General features: G+C 33.8%; 1 protein-coding gene across 1 annotated transcript; it reads right to left on the bottom strand.

Moving 5' to 3' along the window:
- Nucleotides 1–17,673: 17,673 nt before the first annotated feature.
- LOC115974103 (putative disease resistance protein RGA3) lies at nucleotides 17,674–20,367 on the bottom strand. The gene has a single exon (XM_031094319.1). It carries the CDS (start codon nucleotides 20,365–20,367, stop codon nucleotides 17,674–17,676), a length of 2,694 nt encoding a protein of 897 aa, XP_030950179.1.
- Nucleotides 20,368–22,532: the final 2,165 nt, after the last annotated feature.

The following is a 22,532-nucleotide window of genomic DNA, read 5'->3' as shown; positions in this document are numbered from 1 at the left end:
ACACCTTTGCCTCTCTAAACATATTCAACCACCTTTCATTTGCTACCATCCTGTCTAGTCTAACTAGAGTTCGTTGCTCCCCAATTCTTCCATTACACCAAGTATAGCGTTGCCCCACAAAACCCAGATCAACCAGACCACAATCCAATAAGCATTCTCTAAACCCCTCCATTTGTCTTGCATCCCTATCTAACCACCCTAATTTCTCATCCGAATGAACAATTTCATTGAAATCCCTAAAAAAAACCCACGGAAGATCACACTGCCTCTTAAGAGATCTAATTAACTCCCATGAAATAAATCTCATACCTGCATCAGGGTGACCGTAGAAACCCGTTGCTCGCCATGGCAGCGCTCCGTTTCCTTCGCGAACCACCACGTCAATATGGGAGTTTAAGCAGCTTTGGAGACACACCTCCGCCCCTTCCTTCCACATCAACACCAGCCCTCCACTTCGACCGTCGCAAGGCACCGTGATTCCCTGGGTTAGCTGGAGCTTCCTCTGAAGGCCCTTTATTCTTATCTGTTTTGCCTTGGTCTCTGATAAGAAAACCAAGAATGGATCTATTTCTTTCACCAGATCGGTGAGAGACCGCACCGCCGCAGCTGACCTAAAGCCACGGCAGTTCCATGCCAAGATGCTCATTATGCTCGGCGGTGCTGCGCAGCAGCAACCGCCTCACCGCCATCCTTTTCATTTTCTTTTCCTGCTTCGCCATCTCCCTGTTTCTCCACCTTTCTTCGTTTTCTCACCAGAACGTTCTAGTCAATCTCACCTAAAGGAGTCAAACACCCTCTTTTCTTTTCAGCTGGGCTTTCAACCTTTTCCTTCCCTTTTGTTTGGCCTGCTTTAGCCCTTCGTTTCCAGTGGCCGCTGGTTGGGCTTAAAGACTCCGCAATCCAGCCCACATTCATCTCATAGTTCATAGCCATAGGGCCCTCAGCATTATTTCTTTCCAAGCCCACATTCGGCCCCATTTCCCCATCCTTTGGCCCATGCTCAAATTTAAAGGGTGGGGCCTCCTTATTTCCCGCCACTATCTCCTCATGCCCATCCCCTTCTTTTACGTTGGTAGCCTGTACACTCACCTCACCAACTTTCACCAAAATGGATGGAGTGTCTTTTGGGATTTCTCTGGTTTTACTGAGCATTCCATTTTGGTGAAGCTCCACCTTGTTTCGCTCCCCTCTCTCTGACTTTTTTGTCGACTTCTCCTCAGAACTCTCCCCGAGGATCTGCACCACAGGCGCTTCCTTTTCAGACCCCCTCGCTTTACTCCTCGGCGTTTGGACCATCGGACTCCTGTCCCCGCTGCCAGGCCTTTTTCCCCGGATGTCTCCGCCGTCGTTATTCTTTATGAAGTGAGGTTCCCAACCCGACTTCTTCACCGGATCTCCCCTCATCCATGCCCCGTATTGGAGCTCCTCTGTTTTGCCTTCTTTATCTGCTCCCCTATTCTGTGGGCACTCCTTCAAGTCATGCTCCAAAAGACCACATCGATAACAAAAATTCGGTAGACGCTCGTATTTGAAGAGCACCCTCCTGTCCACCCCCTCCTCAACCTTTGTTTTTCTTCCACGTATCAGTTTTCTTGTCACGTCTATCTTCACTCGAACACGCAGACATTTCCCCCATTGTACCCCTGAGTCAGCCACATCCACCTCCAAAACCTCTCCAAGACTAGCCCCAATAGCCAAACCTGTCTCTCTTGTCCTGTGTTTGAGAGGTAGATTGTAAATTTGAACCTAGAACGGGCACCACTTGAAAACAAGATCCTTTGGCTCTTTATCCCCTTCAAACTGCTGCAGCAGCACCAGTTGTTTCTCGTAGTGCCAAGGACTCATCTCAAGAACTCTCTTCTTATCTCTTTCATCATCAAACTCCACTAGATAAACTTCCTCTTCTATTGCCGAGATCTGGATGCTCTTATTTGGTTTCCATAACATTCTAGTATTTTTTCTTAGAGCATCTAGCATAACCCCTCTCCGAGAGAGCACCTTCATGACTAGATAGTTTTTCCCCCTTTCTTTTGTTGCTCTCATACACTCCCTACCCAGTATTACACTTTCTTCCTCCTCATCAGTGACTGTTAGCTTTTGCCAAAGTATTTCTAACTCCTCCGCCATGTTTCCCGACAAAACGAAACTCTGAGCAAGAAAACCTCACCTGACCTCACCACCCAGAGAACTAGGAAGAGGTCACTGAACTCCCACAAGTGTAGAAAAAACTGTGGGACTCACACTGCTTCTACGTGCCAAAAGGCGCGAGAGCACTTCATTTACCTATGTCTACAACTAAAAGTCCTTAAGAGCCTCATTTTTGCTATTCTAAGTTGTGTGTTACAATGGACATCCAATGTAGGACTTATATAGGAATCTATTATCTTTGGGATGGTAACCTTAAAACTATGGCCGTCCATAGTATTATAAAACAACGGTAGCTCATAGTATCCTACAAAATTGTAATCTATACATATATGGTAATATCTTAATATATTTTATGGACTACATATTTATGGTTATATTCTAGTATATTCTAACAAAGTGCAATTTTTTTATAAAAAAAAAAAAAAAAAAATTGATAGTGGGAGGAGGGGGGTTCGAATGCTCAACGTCACTATTGAAAACACTAAAAAGTATTAAGTTGAGCTACAAGTGATTTGGCCTAATACAATGCCACGTTAACTATTCAACTTAAGCAAAATCTATGTACATTCTAGGCAGAAAATAGGAAGCTAACTATCCTTCATTAATTACACAAAATTAAGAATTTGAAAATTTCTGATTAAATCATCCAATAACTAAATAAAATTTTCTGATTCTGAATTATTTGTAAAGGTTGGAAAAAAGGTATTCGTTACAAAATTGAATTAACTAATAGTTTAAAAAAAAGCAACATGCATTCTCATTGCTAGAAAAAAATACAAGGGTGAGTCTTACCAAACACAGATTCAATGCTTCCACTTTTGGTAATAATAATCTCTTTTTGCATACCATATTCTCTCAGAGAAATGCAAATCTTCCAACCCCCACTTTTTTGTGTTCCCACTTTTTGCTCCCCTAATTGTGGTATAATGCATAACCATATTTGTAATTCTATAGGATTTCTTATTCTTCAAAGTGGAAATTATTTCACACAAAAAGTCAATCAATATAGCGTTTTATTTTGTTTTATTTATTTTTTTTTAATTTAAGATAGAATTTTACTCTAGTATAATCTAAGTGTATATGTCTATGAAGGTTTCTCCTAAAAATTAGAACCCTGACCCTTCCTTTCACCCTACAAAAATAAGTACTTGTAGAATGACCATCACACCAAAAATACGAGATGATCAATTAATATAGCTTACACCCCTAAAGCACAGTATCACATTTATTCATTGCCTTAATAGAACCAAATATGATATACCCTTCCATTACATCACTCTGATCAAGTCCCACACCCCCACTTATCACACAACCTAGCTTTATGGTGAAGATTCTCTTAAAATGATTCCCATCTATAACCTATTTTCAACTTGATGGTCATTTTACTGGTAATGGTGTTGACAGTGTAGTGTGACACATGATCCTCCTAGCCATAACAAGATTTCAGCTTAACTAGATGTCTGATCATTTTGCTCCATCTAAACCACTAAATCAGCACATCTATCTTCTGCAGATTATGCAATAGCGGATTGTTCCAATGGAAACATGTGCAGATTATACAGGGAATGGCGACATTTAACACGTCTAACAAATATAAATAGTTTCTAAACAACTTGATCAACTTTTGATATAATTCGATATGCTACTATAATCAAAGTTTAGTAGATTCTAATAGTATCCAAATGTTCTAGACACATAAAGGATGCTGGAAGAAATGAATTGAATGAGGCTGCAAGTGTAGCTTTCTCAATCACACAGATCAAAGACACATTTATACATCTGATTTTGAAACCTAGGTTATAGCCCTAAACAATATAGACTGAACAAACCTTTCTCACCCTATGCTTATTGCAATCCAAAGGCTAAATACTTCCAAACAACAAAAAATTTTAAATATCGAGCTACTAGTAATGCTAACACATCAGATCACATGTTTCTGGTCACTGATCCAAAATACTGGCAAAGAAAGCTACATATTGTGCATGTTATGCCATGTATGTGCATGAGTACGAGTGTCTATTAATCCCAAAAGCTAAGCAAACTGCAAGTTATTCATCTTTTATTTTGTCACATATATGGTAAATTAAATCATTAAAAGGTTACCAAGGCAATGTCAGCCAAGTATACAAGAGTTTACATTGTCAGCCCTTCCACTAGCTAGGCTACTTAAGCAATAGTCTATAGTTCCCAAATTGAAGAGGTTCCACCATTTTGGTCCTAGTCTCTCATTAGACAATGTTAGTTTGAAAAAGTATTTTTTTTAAATCTTGAATGTTTTCTTAAACACAATATTCATTCTGATATTGATGATGTAAATTAATTTTCAAAACTTAAAAATATATATATATATATATATATATATATATTATAAGGAGAAGAAAAGAACTTCAAATTTGACATAAATTTTTTTATATAAAATAAAAATAGCCAGAATTTTATTGATAATACTAATCACAATTCTTTTTCTTTTTTTTTAACTTTTATAAATTAAAAATTGATAAAATATCCTAACATCAACGGCTTTATAAGATATATTAAGTGGATTATTCATATTAAAAATTGAAAAGAAGATGCATTTTAAATAAAAATATATAATATAGAAAATCAAATAAATATTATTTATTGATATTTAATCATAAGTAAAGACCTTACTTATATGATGCCCTTTAAGCCTCAAAATGTATCGAACTGTTCCTGCAAAAGAATAAAAAAGAACTAATAATAAACAACTGCAAGTTCTTCATCAATATAATATAAAAATCTTTCCAAAGGCATTAGCGTATCTAGATCGGTATAGTAATTTATTACACTTAATTTATGACAAACTACTTAGCAATTCATTAGATGACTTTGCCTAAATTTTTGTACAAACTTTGATAAATAACTTGCTAATTAATGCTATAGTGTTCACGACGAAAAAAACATTATGCATGCAACTACGACGTATGAGAAATGTAGGGAAATAGAGCTATAAAATACAACTATGATACTTATACACCACGATAGCTGTAGGAGCAGAGGCCCAAGGTCATACAATGGACCTTGGGCCCTGTATGGGAAGATTGACCACGTCCGAGGAGGAGATGTGAGTGTCAAAAGGACTCCCAACCCAGCTCTTGCGAGCCTGAGGACGTCTAAAAGGCGGTTCGAGAAGGAATGTCTCCTCGGATGTAAACAAATATGTCTCAAACATGCACTCTGCCAGCTAGGAGGACCCACCCTAATGGGCATTAGTAACAAGGATGAATCCCATAGGCCCGTAGGAAAGAAGGAAGTGTAGGGTGTCCAAGGAGAGGTTGAAGCTGCTACATTAAATGCATTGCAGCTACTTTTCTGGCCGCATTAATGTGGAGAGGATCTGTGAACAGTGCTGCTTTAACTACCACAACTCACAGAAAGATGGGGAGGGATGTCTAATGGGACAAGCACTCAAGTGAGAGTCCGGATAATCAACAAGTGTAAGGCCTTGATGGCTTTAAGAAGACTATATAAGAAAAGGGAGCCCCCATGGAGGAGGGGACGAAGAAAAAGAGAGGTTAGGACAGAAAAACAAGGCAAGAACCATAGTCTATAAACAGGGGCTTATATACATTCCCCACGCCTTCTCGGACTAAGAAACTGTAGGTGTAAAGGGGGTTTTCTTGATTTCAATTGGTGTAGGGTCCAGTTTTGGTTAGAACACACTTCGTTAAGGCCTAGTTCTATAGCCCACTCTCTAAAAATTCATTGTATCTGGGCTCCTTGGACCAGAACCCCATACCTGTTAGGCCTGGGCTCCAAATTGTGACCCTACAATAGCATATATCTATTTTTTTGTTTTTGTTTTTGTTTTTTGAGATAGTTATAATATGTTGTTAACTTTGCAATTCGAACCCTTTCTCCCCTTAACCTCCAAATACTATATATATGGGAAGCTACTAATTAAGCTACACGGCTCTTGGTACATATTTTTATTTCTTTAACCCATTGCTTGTAGTAGGTTTAAGACATAAGTGACTTGAACCATCCAAAAAGTAATGTATATAGCTTCCAAAGTAAATAGACAAATCAAATGGATTAATTAATAAGTCTAGCATCAAATGGATTCATAAGTCTAGCATTTTATTCTATTCATCGAAGTGATAAAGTAGTACTTGATGGATGAAATGCATACAAGACCTTCCGTCTATATTGCTCAAAGGTATATAATCAAGATGACGAGTGCCGCCCCCAAATTCAAAGAGAAAAAAGTATTTCAATGCAGAAGAGAAATTGTTCATGCAAAACATCTCACAGAAACACTTTAATTGTAGCATTAACGGCTAAAAACCCAAACTTTTATGATTATATAATATAAAAAATAGAAAATATATATTTATATATTTACAATGGCAAAACCAGGATTTTAGTTTGGGGACAAGATTAAAGAAAATGTTGGAAATTAAAATTAATTTGAAATAATAATAGAAGTAAAAAATAAATAAATTTTTAATTTTTATATAAAAAATATAATATAAGTGAAAACTGTAATTGAGATATGAATTTTTTTTTTAAAAAAAATTTGAAGTAAGGATTCATGGAAAAATTAAAAATATATACAAGGCAATAATATAAGTTCATTTAGGATTTAGTTGGACCAAATAATCTAAATATACTTATAATCATTAATATATTAATTAAAATATAAGATAATTAAACTTATAATTTGAATATTTAAGAATAAATTGATATAAAAAATAAAATAAAATATATAATATATTAATCAAAATAAAAACAAAAGTAGCTAGATGTTTATGAATAAAACTTTTTAAATCACCGATATTGCTTTTGGGTATTTCTTGTGAGAGAGAGGAGAGACAATTTTATATTTTTCATATAAATTGTAGTGACTCTATAATCAACCCTAGAAAACACGAGGAGATTTTTTGTGAAATCTTTGTAACAAATTAAGAACATCCAACACTGCATAAGAAATCAAGAAAAATATGACAGGGAAATAATTATAATAGTGTCTTTTGCAAAATCGCAACAGTAATTAGACTATGCTTTGCCAAATGAGATGAAAAGAAAACTTAAAAGCAAAAGCATGAAAAGCTTTACATATTACTAGGCTATTATTTACTAAGTAAACAATTGATCAACGGTAAGGAGGAAAAAAAAAAGAGTAATCCATAATTATGAAATGAAAACAAACATTTAGAAAATGTAAAAGCGTAACAACCAATTGAGGAAATCCATCTTCTTTTGTCATCAAAGAGTAAATAAGAAATCTCTCGTACATACCTATATCAACAGCAAAATTTGCAGGAACTCAATTTACCAATTAATTAAGCATATATATATATATATATATATATATAGATCTATGTATTGAGAGAGAGAGAGAGAGAGAGAGAGCACTTGTAGGTATTCATAGTCTCTATTTCACTTTTTTTTTTCCTTTCTGTTTTGAGTCTATATTTCACTCTGAAACATAAGAATGTACACCATTATTCAAGATTTGTGTACATAAAAACTATGAAAAATAAATAAAAAATTAAACAAAAGAAGAGAGAGAGAGAGAGAACCTTACTCTTTTTCTCCCAACGTCACCAATTATAAAGTCATTTTTAAAAATACACACACAAAAACAAATATCCTCTAAACTGACCATCCACCTTGATCATTCACACCTTTCTCTCTCCCTTTCTAGATGTGCATGGCTACATAATTATACAAAAAAGAAAGAAAAGAAAGAGACTCAGATTCTCACCTCGGTGTTGCTGTTTCAGTTACTGCTTTTGTTTTGTATTGAGTTTCTACACAACAAACAAGCCCACCATTACATATATAGTGCTCTCAGGGTGTGACTGGGGCTTAATTTCGTGCTGTGGCCTATTTCAAAGTAACATATGGGGCGGGAAATTATTTTGGAAAAAAAACAACGTTACAATTGAAGTGTGAAAAGAAAACTATGAGCCAAATAATAAATGTGAAGGATATGGAATTGGGGAAACTTTTGGCAACATCTTTAATTTTCTTCTATGTCTATAGGCCATCAATGTATTACCAAACATGGGATCTTAGATTATGACAAATTTGCTTCTCAAAAAAAAAAAAAAAAAAAGATTATGACAAATTTTAAAGATAAAATGGCAGTTTGACAATTTTAGTTACCGTTTTGCCCCCGATGTTGTTGCTGATGTGTTCTTACCAAAATTCTCAAAGTTTTCCATACTATAGGGAATAAGAACTTACATTTAAATAGAATTTTGGTTCCTTCTTTTTTCTTTTTTTTTCCAAATAATCTAATAGTTGGTAGAAGGGAATTTGAATTCTAAACATCTCTGTTGAAAACACCAAAAAGTACTAGTTAAACTACATGGCTATTGACCAATAATTCGTTGAGTTGAAGTAGGAACTTGAAAGGTTTTCTATAAATATATATAGTTATTAGCTTGTTGGTTATAGTTAAATTTTGGCAATTGTAGCGTTTTCTTTTTATATAAGATTAATTGATTGTAACTTCTAACGGTCATAACGAATTTTGGTAGATAAAATCAAATGATCAATCAACTTGATTTCTTGCTTAGTACCATTTACGTGGGTTATACTTCTCAATTATAAGATTGGTTAAACTTTTTAATCTTAAAAAAAAGATATTTAATAGTGTTTATACTTCCTATTCAGCTTGGATAATTAAATTTTTTATAATCTTAAGAAATCAATTATTATAAAAAAATTTTAAAAAATAAAAAATAAAATAAAAACTCTCCTAACTCACCACAGCCTCCACTTTGTAATGCGGCCTCCAAAAGTCATTATTTCGCCACCCCAAGTCACTGCCTTATTCATAGTCCAACTTAAATCACCAGACACAAGCCATCTCTCTCTCTCTCTCTCTCTCTCTCTCTCTCTCTCTCTCTCTCTCTCTCTCTCTCTCTCTCTCTCTCTCTCTCTCTCTCTCTCAAATTTGTGCTTCTGCGTTTGGTACTAGTTGATGTTTATTTGGTTATTCTTATACATCACATCATTTTCTTTTTTGAAAAATTACATTTTATCACCTTAAACTATATTCCATATTACACTTTGCACCTTAGAATATAATTTAGGATGGTAAAGTATAATTTTCTCTTTTTTTATGAATCAGTAAGAAACATGACAGCAATTTGTGGACCAAATTAAGTAGTTCATGTCTAATATAAACAAGTGATCAGCAGCTTACACTTTTTTTAATGATATACTATTTTGTTTTTATAGTTAAATTTGATAATTAATAGTGATTTGTAATTGTTTATATGATGTTTATATTTGATAATAGTGGTTTGAGTAATTAAATTAAGTTATCTTTATATCCTTGTCTACTATATAATTATATTTGATTAAGTAGCATGTGTAATAATTTTAATGAGGCATTACGATGAAGAAAAATTTACACCTCAAGTGATTGGTTTTGTCTAATAGCGTATAAATAAAAGTTTACACTTTTCGGGGGAGAATTCTAAGAAATTTAGTATGGAATCAATTATAAATTATTTAGGACCATGAAAGAACCAAGGGCACAAATTACGCTGATCACTTGTAGTTAATTTATGAAATGAAGTTTTTTTCTATTACTTAAAAAAATTTGTTATATTTTTCTTGACCCCGCTTTTATATATATATATATATATATATATGTATGTATGTATGAGCTCTACTACGAGCTTCATTTTTATTTTTATTTTGACATTTTGTCATTAAATTAAGAATGCACTTTATTTGTTCTGATCCATAACTAACAAATGTGTAATGTATACTTTTCTTTTTTTCAATAAGATGTAATGTATACTTAAATACTATGATTTTCTATACTTTGGTTAGCTTTCTTTTTCTTCTTTTTTGCACATTAAGGGATCCAATTATCATTTCTCATCCAACAAACAAAATGGTGATTTTGGATAGGTTGATCTCAAATGTGCAGTTGGATTTTATTTTCTATTTTACTTCAAATTAACATCAATATTCGTCATAATTTAGTTTTTTTCTTTTTCTTTTTTAAGCAACATGTGACGAGACATTATTTCTTGGATAAGAACAGTGCTCTTATTAAAGTATCTTATTAAAAGAGAACCATAATTATAAATGCAAAAGATCTGGAATTGGAGTAGTTTTGGCAATATGTTTAATTTTCTTATGAGTTTACAGTCAAACAATGTATTACCAAAAGTACAAGCGTTAAAGATTAGGACAGATTCTAAAGTTAAAAGGTAGTGCAACATGAATCTCGGGGATTGGCTTCGTCTCAATTGTGCTTCGAATCTAAGTTTCACATCGAGCATAAGCTGGGGTACCTTATTTCCATTTGGTGTATGGAGTTTGGATGGGATTAATTTATGCGTTGATTTAAATTTGGAGAATGTTATAATTGAACTTGATGCCAAGCTTGTGGTGGATCTGCTTATGAAAGATGAGAGAAGTTCTAATGGTAATGAAGTTATTATTGCTAACTGCAAGTAAGGTTTGAAGAGGATACCGTGGGTTAGAATCCAACACTGCTTTAGAGAAGCAAATAAATGAGCCGACGCGCTTGCTAGAAGAGGTTGTTAGTCACTTAGTCCACATGATTTTGTTGTTTTTCAATTTCCTCCAGCTGATGTGGCCTTGTTGGCTAGTCTTGATGCAGCTGGAACATTGTATGAGCGTTTCTGCTCTGTTGTTTCTGTTAGTTTTGTTTAATGTTTAATGCCTGATTACCCAAAAAAAAAAAGGTAGTGCAACAAGTGGAATTATGGTTTCGTCCCTTGATGTTATCATGTAGCACTTTTTTTCTTTTTTTTCTTTCTTAAATGAGAATATTAAATATTTTTACACACATGGAAAAATGGAAGAAAGTTTTAAAGAAACTAATAATGAGGTATATCCAAAAGTGTCTAACTCTTGGATACACAACATAGACTTTAAACCTCTTTAACTCATAGCAGCAACGCCAACACACATAATGGTCATTGTATTTGGAATTGTAAACCTCGTGAGGAGTTGATCTCTCTCATCTATTTTTATGCCTTAGAAACTTTTTTTTTTCTTTTATCTCAAAGGAAGATGGAGCGTAGCATTTAATGTTGCTACACTCAGATTGAGCCACATCAACTGCCATGTCATTACTATTCTTTTTCTTGAATTTGTCTTACAATTTAAAATTAGTTTTCTTAAATTTATATATTACTAAAAACTGAAGCGTAGCATTTAATGTTGCTACGCTTAGGTTGAGTCACATCAATTGCCATGTCATTATCATTCTCTTTCCTGAATTTGTCCAACAATTTAAAATTAGTTTTCTTAAACTTAAAAATACTAATAAAAAGAAAATAATTCTCAACCCTTTGTGTTCCACAGTTACAATTTTAAATAGCAATCCTTTGTGTTCCACGGTTACAATCTCAAATGGCATCCCTTCAGCTTCCTAACGGCAGACTTTGGCTTTCTAACTCCTTCATCTCTTCCTCTCCTTACACTATATTAATACTGAAAAGCTAGATGATTCAATTTAGATATCTTTAAATCCCAATTGCTCTTGACCTCTATTCTTGTGGCTGCTTGCATAATAGTTCAATGTAAGGATTAGATTAATGGTGTTGTTCTTTTTTATTGCTTTTTTTTTCTTTTTTAATTTTATTACTACCTCTTTTGTGTTGTGAGTCATATATGAGATTTTATGTATTTAGGTTGGGTATTTGTACTGATATATGATTGTTTGTTTCTATGTTTAAAATTGATTTGGTTTTTTTTTTTTTTTTTTTTTTTTTTTTTTAATGTTTAAGACGGTAACATTATTGGTTTATACTGTGTAATCCGTGTGATAAAGTTTTAGTAGTATAAAATTGAATGATAGAGTTTTAGTAGTATCCGTGCCTGCAGAAATTCAATTAAATGATGTAATATATGCCTGTAGAAATTCAATTTGCTAAGGAATTTTAGTAGTTAGCAAATTGAATTATAGAGTTTAAAATTCAATACTATACTTAGAACATGATACTTCTCCTTATTTCTTGGTCTCCTCATTTAAGTGAATCCCTCATTCATCATTGAAATCGATTTAAAATTCCTTCTATTAGCTTTGATTGCACTCTTGGCTATATCATAAAAGACTGTTTTTTGATATAATCTTTCTATGGTAATTATAGTCATTTTTGTTGTAGTTGAATAAAAAAAAGATAATGCTAGATCTACATAATTAGTAGTTGTTGCATCTTTATCATTATCACAAGTTTAAGATAGAGATTACCCTTATCAATAGCTGCTGCGTCTTCTTCATTACCAAACTTGATCATCTTGACAAACCTTTTATTTATTTGATTGTAACACATGTATTTATTTACTTATGGATTCTATTTGATTGTAAGATTTTTATGTCTTTTGATATAAATTAACTAGTAGGTATGCTAGCCAAACCCCTTGCTTCTTCAGTGTTTTTAATCTTTTACTTTGCCTCCAACACTATCGTAATTGGTTGTCTCTTTAATGGCATGTTCTATCTCCATATATATATATATATTGTTTTGTAGGATCCAAGCAAGAAAGAGTTTAAGATGCTTGCTGTGTTATTCTCTCAAATTTTTTACAGCATAAACAACTTGCAGTATTAAAGTAATTACTGAATATTTTATATCAATAGTTATTTGTTAATAGGTGTCTGATAACTTTAGAATATGCAAAGTTTTAGGTTAAATGGGTAACAACTTTAATTTTGTTAATTTTTGCTTTCTAAATTGCTAATAGTGATTTATCATGTTAAATTGGTAGTTTATTTGTATATTAATCAGATACAATGTTGTAATGTTATTTATTTTTTCTTTCTAATTTGTGAGATTTAATTCAAATAATTTTGAATAAATCCTTTGAAATCAAATTCAATACAAAAGAAATTTTGTTAGAGACTCTATAAGGCTAAGGGGTACTTGAAGATAATATAAGTTTTGGCCTCGTATAATATACTTATATTGTGAGGTTCAGTTGCTACAAGTAGTATTGTAGTAACTTAGATATGAAACTCTAGATGTAACACAAAGCATCACACGGATTAACGACTAGTTTGGTTAATAGTCAAGGCCAAAAGAAAACTAAGCTTCAAGTGTTTAATCATAAAATTTTTGATAAATTCCTTTTTTGTGTGGGTTAAATAGCAAGTCATGGAATTTTTTTGTTTATGAATTTAGTTTTTCATTACTTGAATTTCAACCTTTATGAGAGCTAGACATCTAGAAAGATCTCCATTTATACTGGCGATGGTTTCTACAATCTTAAAGTAGAAATCTATATTTGTTTCGCCTATCCCATATTTTGCTCTTGTATAGATAAAGCTCATGATTTTAAGCAGGCAAAAGTGAGGCTTTGTTCTGCCGCTTTCTTCGTGTGAAAATTTTGGAACCATTAGCATGTGCTTTGGTTTTTCTTATTTTTATTCTGTAACTTGAACATGCTTTTGGTGAAGTAATTTCAATGTTTGTGAATGTGGAGATGTGGATTTAGTGATAGTATCAGGCCCTCTTATATATCTTGGCTTTTCTAAATTTAAACCTCGGCTGGTTCTTTATGTTTTATATATGAAATATTCACAATTGTAGAATTGGTAGACTTAGATTTTTTATGTTTGATTTTAATTGAAATTCATGTTCAGTTTGATTGTCTCCACTACCATCAGTTGGCTTTCCAGTTGATAGTATTGGTGATGATGCTCATGAAGATGTCACTTCTCCATATGATCTAACAAAATATCCATGATCCACCTCTTGTTGTGTTCATCAATGGTGATATATGCTTCTTAGTTGGGTGACATTTTAGAACTAATGAATTGTTCTTCAATGTTGATAATTTATTCCTTTGAACTTTGGTGATTTGATATGCCCCAGGAGGGATTACTAGGAATATGAGATAGTAGATATCTTTGCAAATTGACACAAAAATCTGGACGCTGCTGAGTCTGCTCCTCATATATTATTCAAGAAGTGGACAACACAATTTATGTCATATAAAAAATTCAATAAAATTAATATCTTATTTCCATCTCAAAATAACTCTATAAAATTAATAGATGTGTGTATGTCAGAGAGAGAGAGAGAAACATCATACCAAAATTGATATTTCTGCTTCTAGGCTCCATTAACAAGGCAATCACTTTTTTTTTCTTTTTTCTTTTTTCTTTTTTCTTTTTTGACGAAATATTAATATATTAAGCACAAGTAAGTCTATTACAATAAAGCTCAACTTTATCTAAAGTAGGCAATGACTCTACCACAAGCAGTAAGTAGTCAAGACTCAAAAGTATAGTAGTTCATTGATTGCAAGGATCCATTTTTAGCCAAGATATCTGCATATTGATTAGCCTCCTTGCAGACAATCATTGAAATGATCTTAGAGGTGATTGTTCTCGCAATACTCCCTTACTGCTTTTGCACAACGTCTGTATAAATCAAATTCAATATTTGGATAAACTGTGCGCTCTGTGTATACAAAACAAGTAATCCACAACCACCACCCACGACATAATTCCCAGCAGCAGCAGGAGGGTCACCCTGTACTATATCAGGCACAAGTACAATGAACATCATTGTCATTAGCATAAGCCTCCTCACAGTAATTACACCCATAGTTTCACTTTCTTGAAATATTTGATCATGTATGAGAGTATGACTGATAACAAAGGCACAATTCATAGGGTCTAATTCCTTTATCAAATATGCGTTTTTAAAAAACTTCAAATTTTAAAATTTGTTTTGTTTCTAAAAATTAAACTTCAAAGTTCAAAGCCCTTGAATAGAGATGACTTGATCTTCAGCAATTGGAACCCTCAATGTAGAACCTTATTGTGATAGACTTTGTGCAACAAAAATATGGATGAATGGAAGATAAGATAGGAAGCGATTCAGGAGCCGAAATTGCAAGAGCTTAATTTGGTTGGAGGAGGGGGATAGAAACACAGTTCTTTCATCTCTCCATGATTATTAGGAGGAGAAGGAATTATGTGGACAGTTACAGTATCAAGGTGGATGATAACCTTTGAATTAAGGATCCTAATGACATAAAGTAGTACTTCATTTCCAACTTTGGAGCATTATATGAGTCCAGCAAATCTCGATTGCCAAAGGAATTGGAGGGCATCACCCAAACCATTTTTTAAAGGTATTGACAATGAAGATATGTTGGATACTTACAGCAAAATAAATAAAAAGCATTGCGTGGGAAATAAACCCATTTAAAGCTTCGGGCATTGATTGATGGTGCACAATATTTTTCCAATTTAGGCCTATTAACTTTTATGCAGCTTCTTCTACAAGATCATTGCTTCATGGTTGTGCACCATGTATGAAAAGTGAGCTCTCCCTATCGACCTGCTTTTCTTCCTTGCAAATATATATCCAAGAATTCCATAATATTTCAGGAGAGTTTAGAAATTCAAAATGAGAAAGAAAGGGAACGACATGTTGGGAGTGAAATAGGGCCTGCAGAGGGCATATGACAATATTGAATGAGACTTCTTGTTGGATGTGCTAACCAAGTTTGGCTTTAATAAGGTCACCAAACTAGACTAAATTGCAATTTACACTCTTAAAGTTTGAGTTCATTTTATTTTTTCCCAAAATAATTAAAATTTTGGATTTAGACCCTTGATGTTATTTATGGTTTGGTTCAAGTCCTTTTATTTTTTATGATAGATGGTCTGGATCAAAATTAATCCACAATGTCTCCAAAAGTGTTGCATTGCATAATTAGAATGAGAAAGTGATCGTATTCTATAGTTTGAATATTGTACAACACAGCTGCAACCCATGTAAATGTCCAAGGTCTCTCTTAAAAACTTTCTCCTAGTTTAAGGAAAATATAATCATTTATCAATAAGTAATTTCTCTTGAGTGTTTACAGTCAACTTACAGATCAAGCCTACCTGTAGTTTGAGTTCTTTTACAGATTCTGCAGCTAAATGGCATGCAATTTGGAAAAGATACTAACAACTACATGTTATTTTATATTGTAGATTGTAGTCATAACATTTTAGTCATTCTGGCTTTAGTTCTGTCATCTGTGTAACAATCCATTGGTTAATTTAATTATTGCCTGTGAGAGGTGTGGTTAAGTTGTTAGATGTCTGTTAGCATAGTTGAGTTACTGTTCAGTTAATCCATTATAAATAGTCTCTTGTACAGTAATTCAGAGGTTAGAGTGGAATAATACAAGTTTTACTTTCTCTCATACTCTCGGCTCTACGATTCTGCATTTCCCTCCTTTCTTCTAATTTTTCTTGTATCAAATACTTAACTATCAAACGCTTGGCTATAATTTTCACACCAACCAATTCTCAATTGGTAATCTCCAAAGATGTCAAAAATTATGAACTCTACCTGCACTAAAAAAAGCAAGTTTAGATTTCTTAAATTCTAATACTTAAGAGTGGGGTGATTCAAGGAAGCAAAAGTTACCTTGTAGATGAAGTTACAGTTCACAATTCAAATGTCTAATTCACATGCAATCTTTAATATTAAATTCCTGAATTCTTCATAACAACTTTAAATGACCACAAATAATTTCAAAAAGTTTGTCACAAATCCTGTTAATTTTTCATTCGGAGTGAGGGAAATAAAAAGAAAATCTGAAAAGGCCCAAAGCAAGCAAAGGACTAAGCTTGACCATTTTTTTAAAAAAAATATTAGTATATATATAAGTATTAATTTTAGTGATTTTGTTACATAAAATTACACTTTGTCCTCTTAACAATAGCATTGATTCTTTTAAAATTAATATTATAGCCACAAACTTTTCTATAACATTTTTATAAATTATTGATATAGTAAATTCTTATTAATTCGCATCTGGGCTCATTACTTAAATAATTTTTTTACTTACTAATAATCACTCAACGCATCAGCAATTTATAAACAAGTTTATAACTTCAACATTTTCCTCATTTTAAAGTCCATAAAAAAATTTATAAGTCTAAAATCTAAAAATTTATAACCAAAAAAATCATGATAAAATTTATCAATAGTAAAACTAAAAAAAATTAAGTCCATCCAACAAATTTTATCCAAAACAAACAATCCAGCCCAATAAAAAATTTTAAACAAATAATTTTTTCCTTAACTAGAGGCAGACACACATTAAAAAAATAAAAAATAATAATAATTAAAAAAGAAAACCCTTACCAGCTAAGCAGCAGTAGAGCCGAATGCTAATGTCACCGCAGGTAGCCAGCAAAAGAACCCTCCTAATTCGAAGTTCTACCTCGGGAATTTAGAACCTAAAAGATAGAGCACAGTCATTGGCAACACCAGGTTCCTGGTAGACTATCTCATGAAATAAAATTAAAAAAAAAATCGTCAGTCTTTAAAGCTAATGTCTTCTAGATATTTTGTAATTCACATATCAACACACAATTATGCACATAATCATCTATTTATTCATGCTTTGAACAAACTTTTGCAAGCCGTTTTTTTCTTTAACATAAAAAGTTACAGAATACGAAACACACCCAAAAAAAAAAAAAAAACAGAAAAAGTTACTCTATTAAATTAAATGTGCTTCCTCTCAATCAAATTAAATTTGGCCATCAACATGTCTCTTAGCCAATTGCAAAGCATCATTTGATTCCATTAGTAAGCTTTGAAAAATCTCCTTTGCATCTCCTTCTATTATAAACTGTGCAAAAATAGAGAGAGCGAGATAAAGAGGAGAGAGGCATCCTATCTGCTTCGGCAAGGAAACTAACTCCGGACAGTAGTTAATATGTAAGTCCTCAAGGCTAGTTAAATATTGAATTCCTTCAGATAAAGAGCAGAATTTGTCGCAGTTCTGAATCCGTAACCTCTGTAGTGAAGATAAGCCCCGCAATCCATTTACCGGAAAGGACAAAATATTTGTACAGAACGATATATAGAGTTCCCGTAAAGAATGTAGGTACTGGAGTCCTTCTGGCAGACTTTCGAGTCCCTTACAATAATCAAATCGTAAGCATTTCATTGCAGTAAGATTTTGAAACAATCCATCCGGAAGAAAGTGAATAAGTGTCGATTCATGCATACTTCCAATTTGAAGGGAAGAAAGTGAAGTGAGATTCATCACTGACTTAATTAACATTGCATTGCTCTCACGGATACTCAAGCTTGTAATGGAAGGAATAATAGGCATTTCAACTAACTTTGGACAACGCCAGATATTTAATTCGCTTAGGCGGGGAAAATTTTCTCTTCCATCCATTGTTCGCCATTCCTCCAAATTAGCCATCATATCTAAGTGCAGTATCTCCAATGATGGGAACGAACTTGCACTATCTCCATGTAACTCATTGCCAAGATACTTCATAGAATCCATGTCACTTGTTGTAAGAACCTTGAGGAATGGTAGTTTGTCAAGAGGTGGCAGATGTTCACATCTTTCACACTTAATTAGAGAAATTTCAACCAGATCATGAAGGAGTAAATCTTGCATCCATGTTGGAAATTTTGAACCCAAATAGTTATGAATGTGCAACACTTTCAGATTTGAATGAGGTTGGAGACCATCAAGAACATCTTCAACCTGTTCTGGTACAGGGCACTGACTTTTGTTCTGCCAAACCAGACTTAGCGAATGAAGATTTTGTTTCACAATCAAATTTGCATTTTTTGCCTCCGCAAAATTTCTTACATTATCAAGTTCCTTTATTGACAACTCATTTCGAAGGTGTAGTCCTTTCAGCTCACTTATTTGATAACCATTTTCCTTCCCAACGATGAAGATGCTTAATGATTGGAGGCACGTTAGTTGTCCCATCCCTTCAGGCATACAAGTAAGAGAATCACAATATCTAAGCCCAAGATAGATAAGGTTTTTCATGTGCCTCATACCATTGGGCAACTTATGAAGAGACGAACAATAATCTAGTTTCAGCGTTTGCAGGTTCAAGAGGCAAGTTATTGATTCAGGTAAAACTTTGAAGTTGGAACAAGACATGTCGAGATACCTCAAGTGTTTTAAACTAGTGATTGATCTTGGTGCGTTTTTTAGGTCGCACACCCGAAGATACTTTTGTTTCAAAAAGATGGATTGAGGTGATTTATACTCACCATAATAATTTGGTAACGCAATGCACGAGCGTAGAGAGCGGACTTTGCATACTTCAACATCCCAAGAAGTGCCTCGAGTATAAGACAAGTGACGAATCATTTTTGGAACTTTCACCCCTTTACCAGATTCCACCACAACGCATTCAAGCTCCATAATAGACTGAGCAAGGTCATGCATAAGATCATGCATTTTACATGTTATGTTAATAGGAGAATCCTCCACAACATCTTGAAAGAAAGATCTCCGCACTAATTCATTGAAGATAATAATGCCAACATCATGAGGCTCCAATGGTTCTTTAAAGGGAATAAAACCATTAGCCATCCACAATTGTATCAACTTATCCCTTTTAAGCTCATGATCTTTGGGGAATATACAGCAGAAAGCAAAACATTGCCTTAGATGTGGGGGTAAATGGTGGTAACTCAACCTCAACGCAGGCAAGATGGAATTTTCATCTTCTGGTAATTCCCAAATTTGACTTTCTTTCACAGATAACCACTCACTTTCCGTACTTTTTAAGCTCATGAGGCTTCCAAGAGTCTTTATTGCTAGAGGTACCCCTCCACACTTCTTCACTATTTCCTTGCCAATTGATTCCAATTCTGATCTCTCCTTTAGCCTTCCCATCCCAAATGCACATCTTGTAAACAAGGACCAAGAATCATTCTCTGACAAGCATCCTATGTGGTGTATAGGTAGTGTGGCCATCATAAGCGCTACATTCTCAATCCGGGTTGTCACTGTAACCTTACTTCCGTTCGACCCACACCTCAACACATCTTTTAAGCCATTCCATTTGTCATGGCATTCGTTCCAAACATCGTCCAAAACAAGCAAAAATTTCCTCCCACGCAATTTTTCCTGCAAGCGTTGCTGTAATGGGTCCAACTCTGAAAGATCACATGAACTACCATCAATGGACTCTATGATTGCTCTCACCAATTTTCTTATATGGAAATCATCGGATACACACACCCAAATTCTCATATCATAATGCCTCTGTACCCTTGCATCATTGTAGATCAACTGTGCAAGTGTTGTTTTCCCCAAGCCCCCCATGCCCCATACGGCATAAATAGCAAGATTATCTTGATCAGACACATCAGTGAGCAATACTTGAAGGATTTTTTCTTTCTCTTCACCTCTTCCATAAATCTCACTTTCAATCTTGATGGGATGCATTTTTGTAAAGGGTTGACTTTTGTAAATAAAGCTGCGGTGAAGCATGCATTGATAATATACGCAGCAAAGAATAATAGAAATTTCTCCATCCAAAGGTCGACCACAACTCAATTGTGCGCCACATGCGTTGATGACAACTGCAAGTGGTACGTTGGGACATCACCTAATGCTGAGCAAGACCTGCTGCTTGAGGATTGGAGTATCATGCATCTCAATCAGCCAAACAAACCCCCATTTGGCTAATCAACTCTCACATTTTATATAGAAAACAAAGTCCTAAGGAAATGTGCCAAAGATACTAATTAAGCACCACTAGAGTCATTATCCTATTTAGTTGCTTCCATACAACCCAAGACCTAAAAAATTCCATCAAGATTGAAGACAAGGTTGAAACGTAAATGATGAATAACAACAAAAAGTGATGCAATTGAAATCAAAAGTTATGGCCCATAAGGACTCATTCTAAAACCTGCCCAGATGTACCTGAAAGCATTTGTAGCTAGCCACATGATCATGTACTCTACAACTTGCCAACATACTGTGTGATTGTATGCTGCAAAGCAGTCATGCAGTCACTTATGCAAGCTACTACCAACTTAAGAACATATAGAAAATATCAAGTATAGTAATGCAGAATGATTGCCATGTGACTTTTTTTCATTACATCATATGCAAGGAAAAATAACTTTAAGTCTTCTTTAAGTAGGGGTGTCAATTCGGGTTAGCGGGTCGGGTTCGTGTCGTATCGAGGTAGGGGTATTAGACTAAATGGCTCAACCCTAACCCGACCCATTTAATAATCGTGTCAGGATCCTTCAACCCTAACCCGACCTGTTAATAAGGTGGGTTGACCTGACCCAACCCATTTGACACGTTTAATAAACGAATCGTGTTGGGTTGACACGAATGTAACACAACCCATTTCAACCTACATAATATTAAATATAACATCCATCTATAAATTATTATTTTTTATATCCCAAAAACCAGTGCATACACTTTATGTCTTCGACCCACATTCAAAATAATATAATTCAATAAAAATATAACATTCATCTAGAAATAAGTTCTTTACACTCCAAAAGAAGTGCAACACTTCAACCCAAATTCAAAATAACATAGTTTAACAAAAATAAAATAACATAGTTCAACAAAAATATAATATCCTTGGAACTCGCTAAATGCTAAGTATCAATATTGAAAGAATTTGAGCAAATAGTAGACTAATCCTGACTATGACCACGATTATTATCCATAGATTCTTTGTTGATGTCCAAGTTCATAACATCTTCCACAAGCTCATCCAATTTCATTTGTACAAGTTCTATGCCAAAAAAAAGTATTAGTAGTTACAAAATATGATCATGCCTCAACAGTTTGACAAGAACTAAATAATAATAATGTAAGAGTAATAATAACTAATGAAACAAATAAGATTACCTTTCTCATTTGTAATTACTTACTTTTCTTTTTAAATTTAAAATATATGTTGGATATAAAAGGTATTTGAAAAATTTAAAATAAAATAATTATTTATTTGTTATACGAGTTAAACAGGTAGTGTTAAGTGGGTCATTTTGGGTTTGACACAAATAAATTGGCGTGTCAAACGTGTCTATTACGGGTTACGCAGGTTGACCCGCTTATGACACGTTTCTAATCGTGTCGCTTTCGGGTCGACCCATTTATGACCCAAACCCATTAAGGCCCAACCCTAACCCGAAAAAAACCGTGTTGGGTTCGTGTCGTGTTCACGGGTTGGGTCGAACATTGACACCCCTATCTTTAAGAGGAAAACTGTTCGCAGCAAGTCTGCAAGTACTTTAAACAACACTTAGCTCCTCAGTTTCCATTTGATATGCCCAATACGCATGAAACACCAATTACTCTTTTATGTGGATTTTGTTCTTGGATGTCATTGAACATATGGAAAATTTAAAATTACTAAATGCGAAAAAAATTTAAAATGACAACCCAATTGAAATATTTAAATGTAAATAAAATTTAAAGGAGCACAGATGCAGAATTCACAAAATTAGAAAAATAAAAAGGGGTTTAAGACATTATCAAATTTAGCAAGAAGAAAGTCATCAAACTTTCAGTAACTTGGATCGAATTAAACACTAAATCATCAACTTTAACAAACCCTATCATCAACTTTAACA

Source organism: Quercus lobata, chromosome 2 (assembly GCF_001633185.2).
Source record: "Quercus lobata isolate SW786 chromosome 2, ValleyOak3.0 Primary Assembly, whole genome shotgun sequence".
Lineage (NCBI taxonomy): Eukaryota > Viridiplantae > Streptophyta > Magnoliopsida > Fagales > Fagaceae > Quercus > Quercus lobata.
Note: the sequence above shows the minus strand (reverse complement) of the source record. Positions and strands in the feature narration are given on the sequence as shown.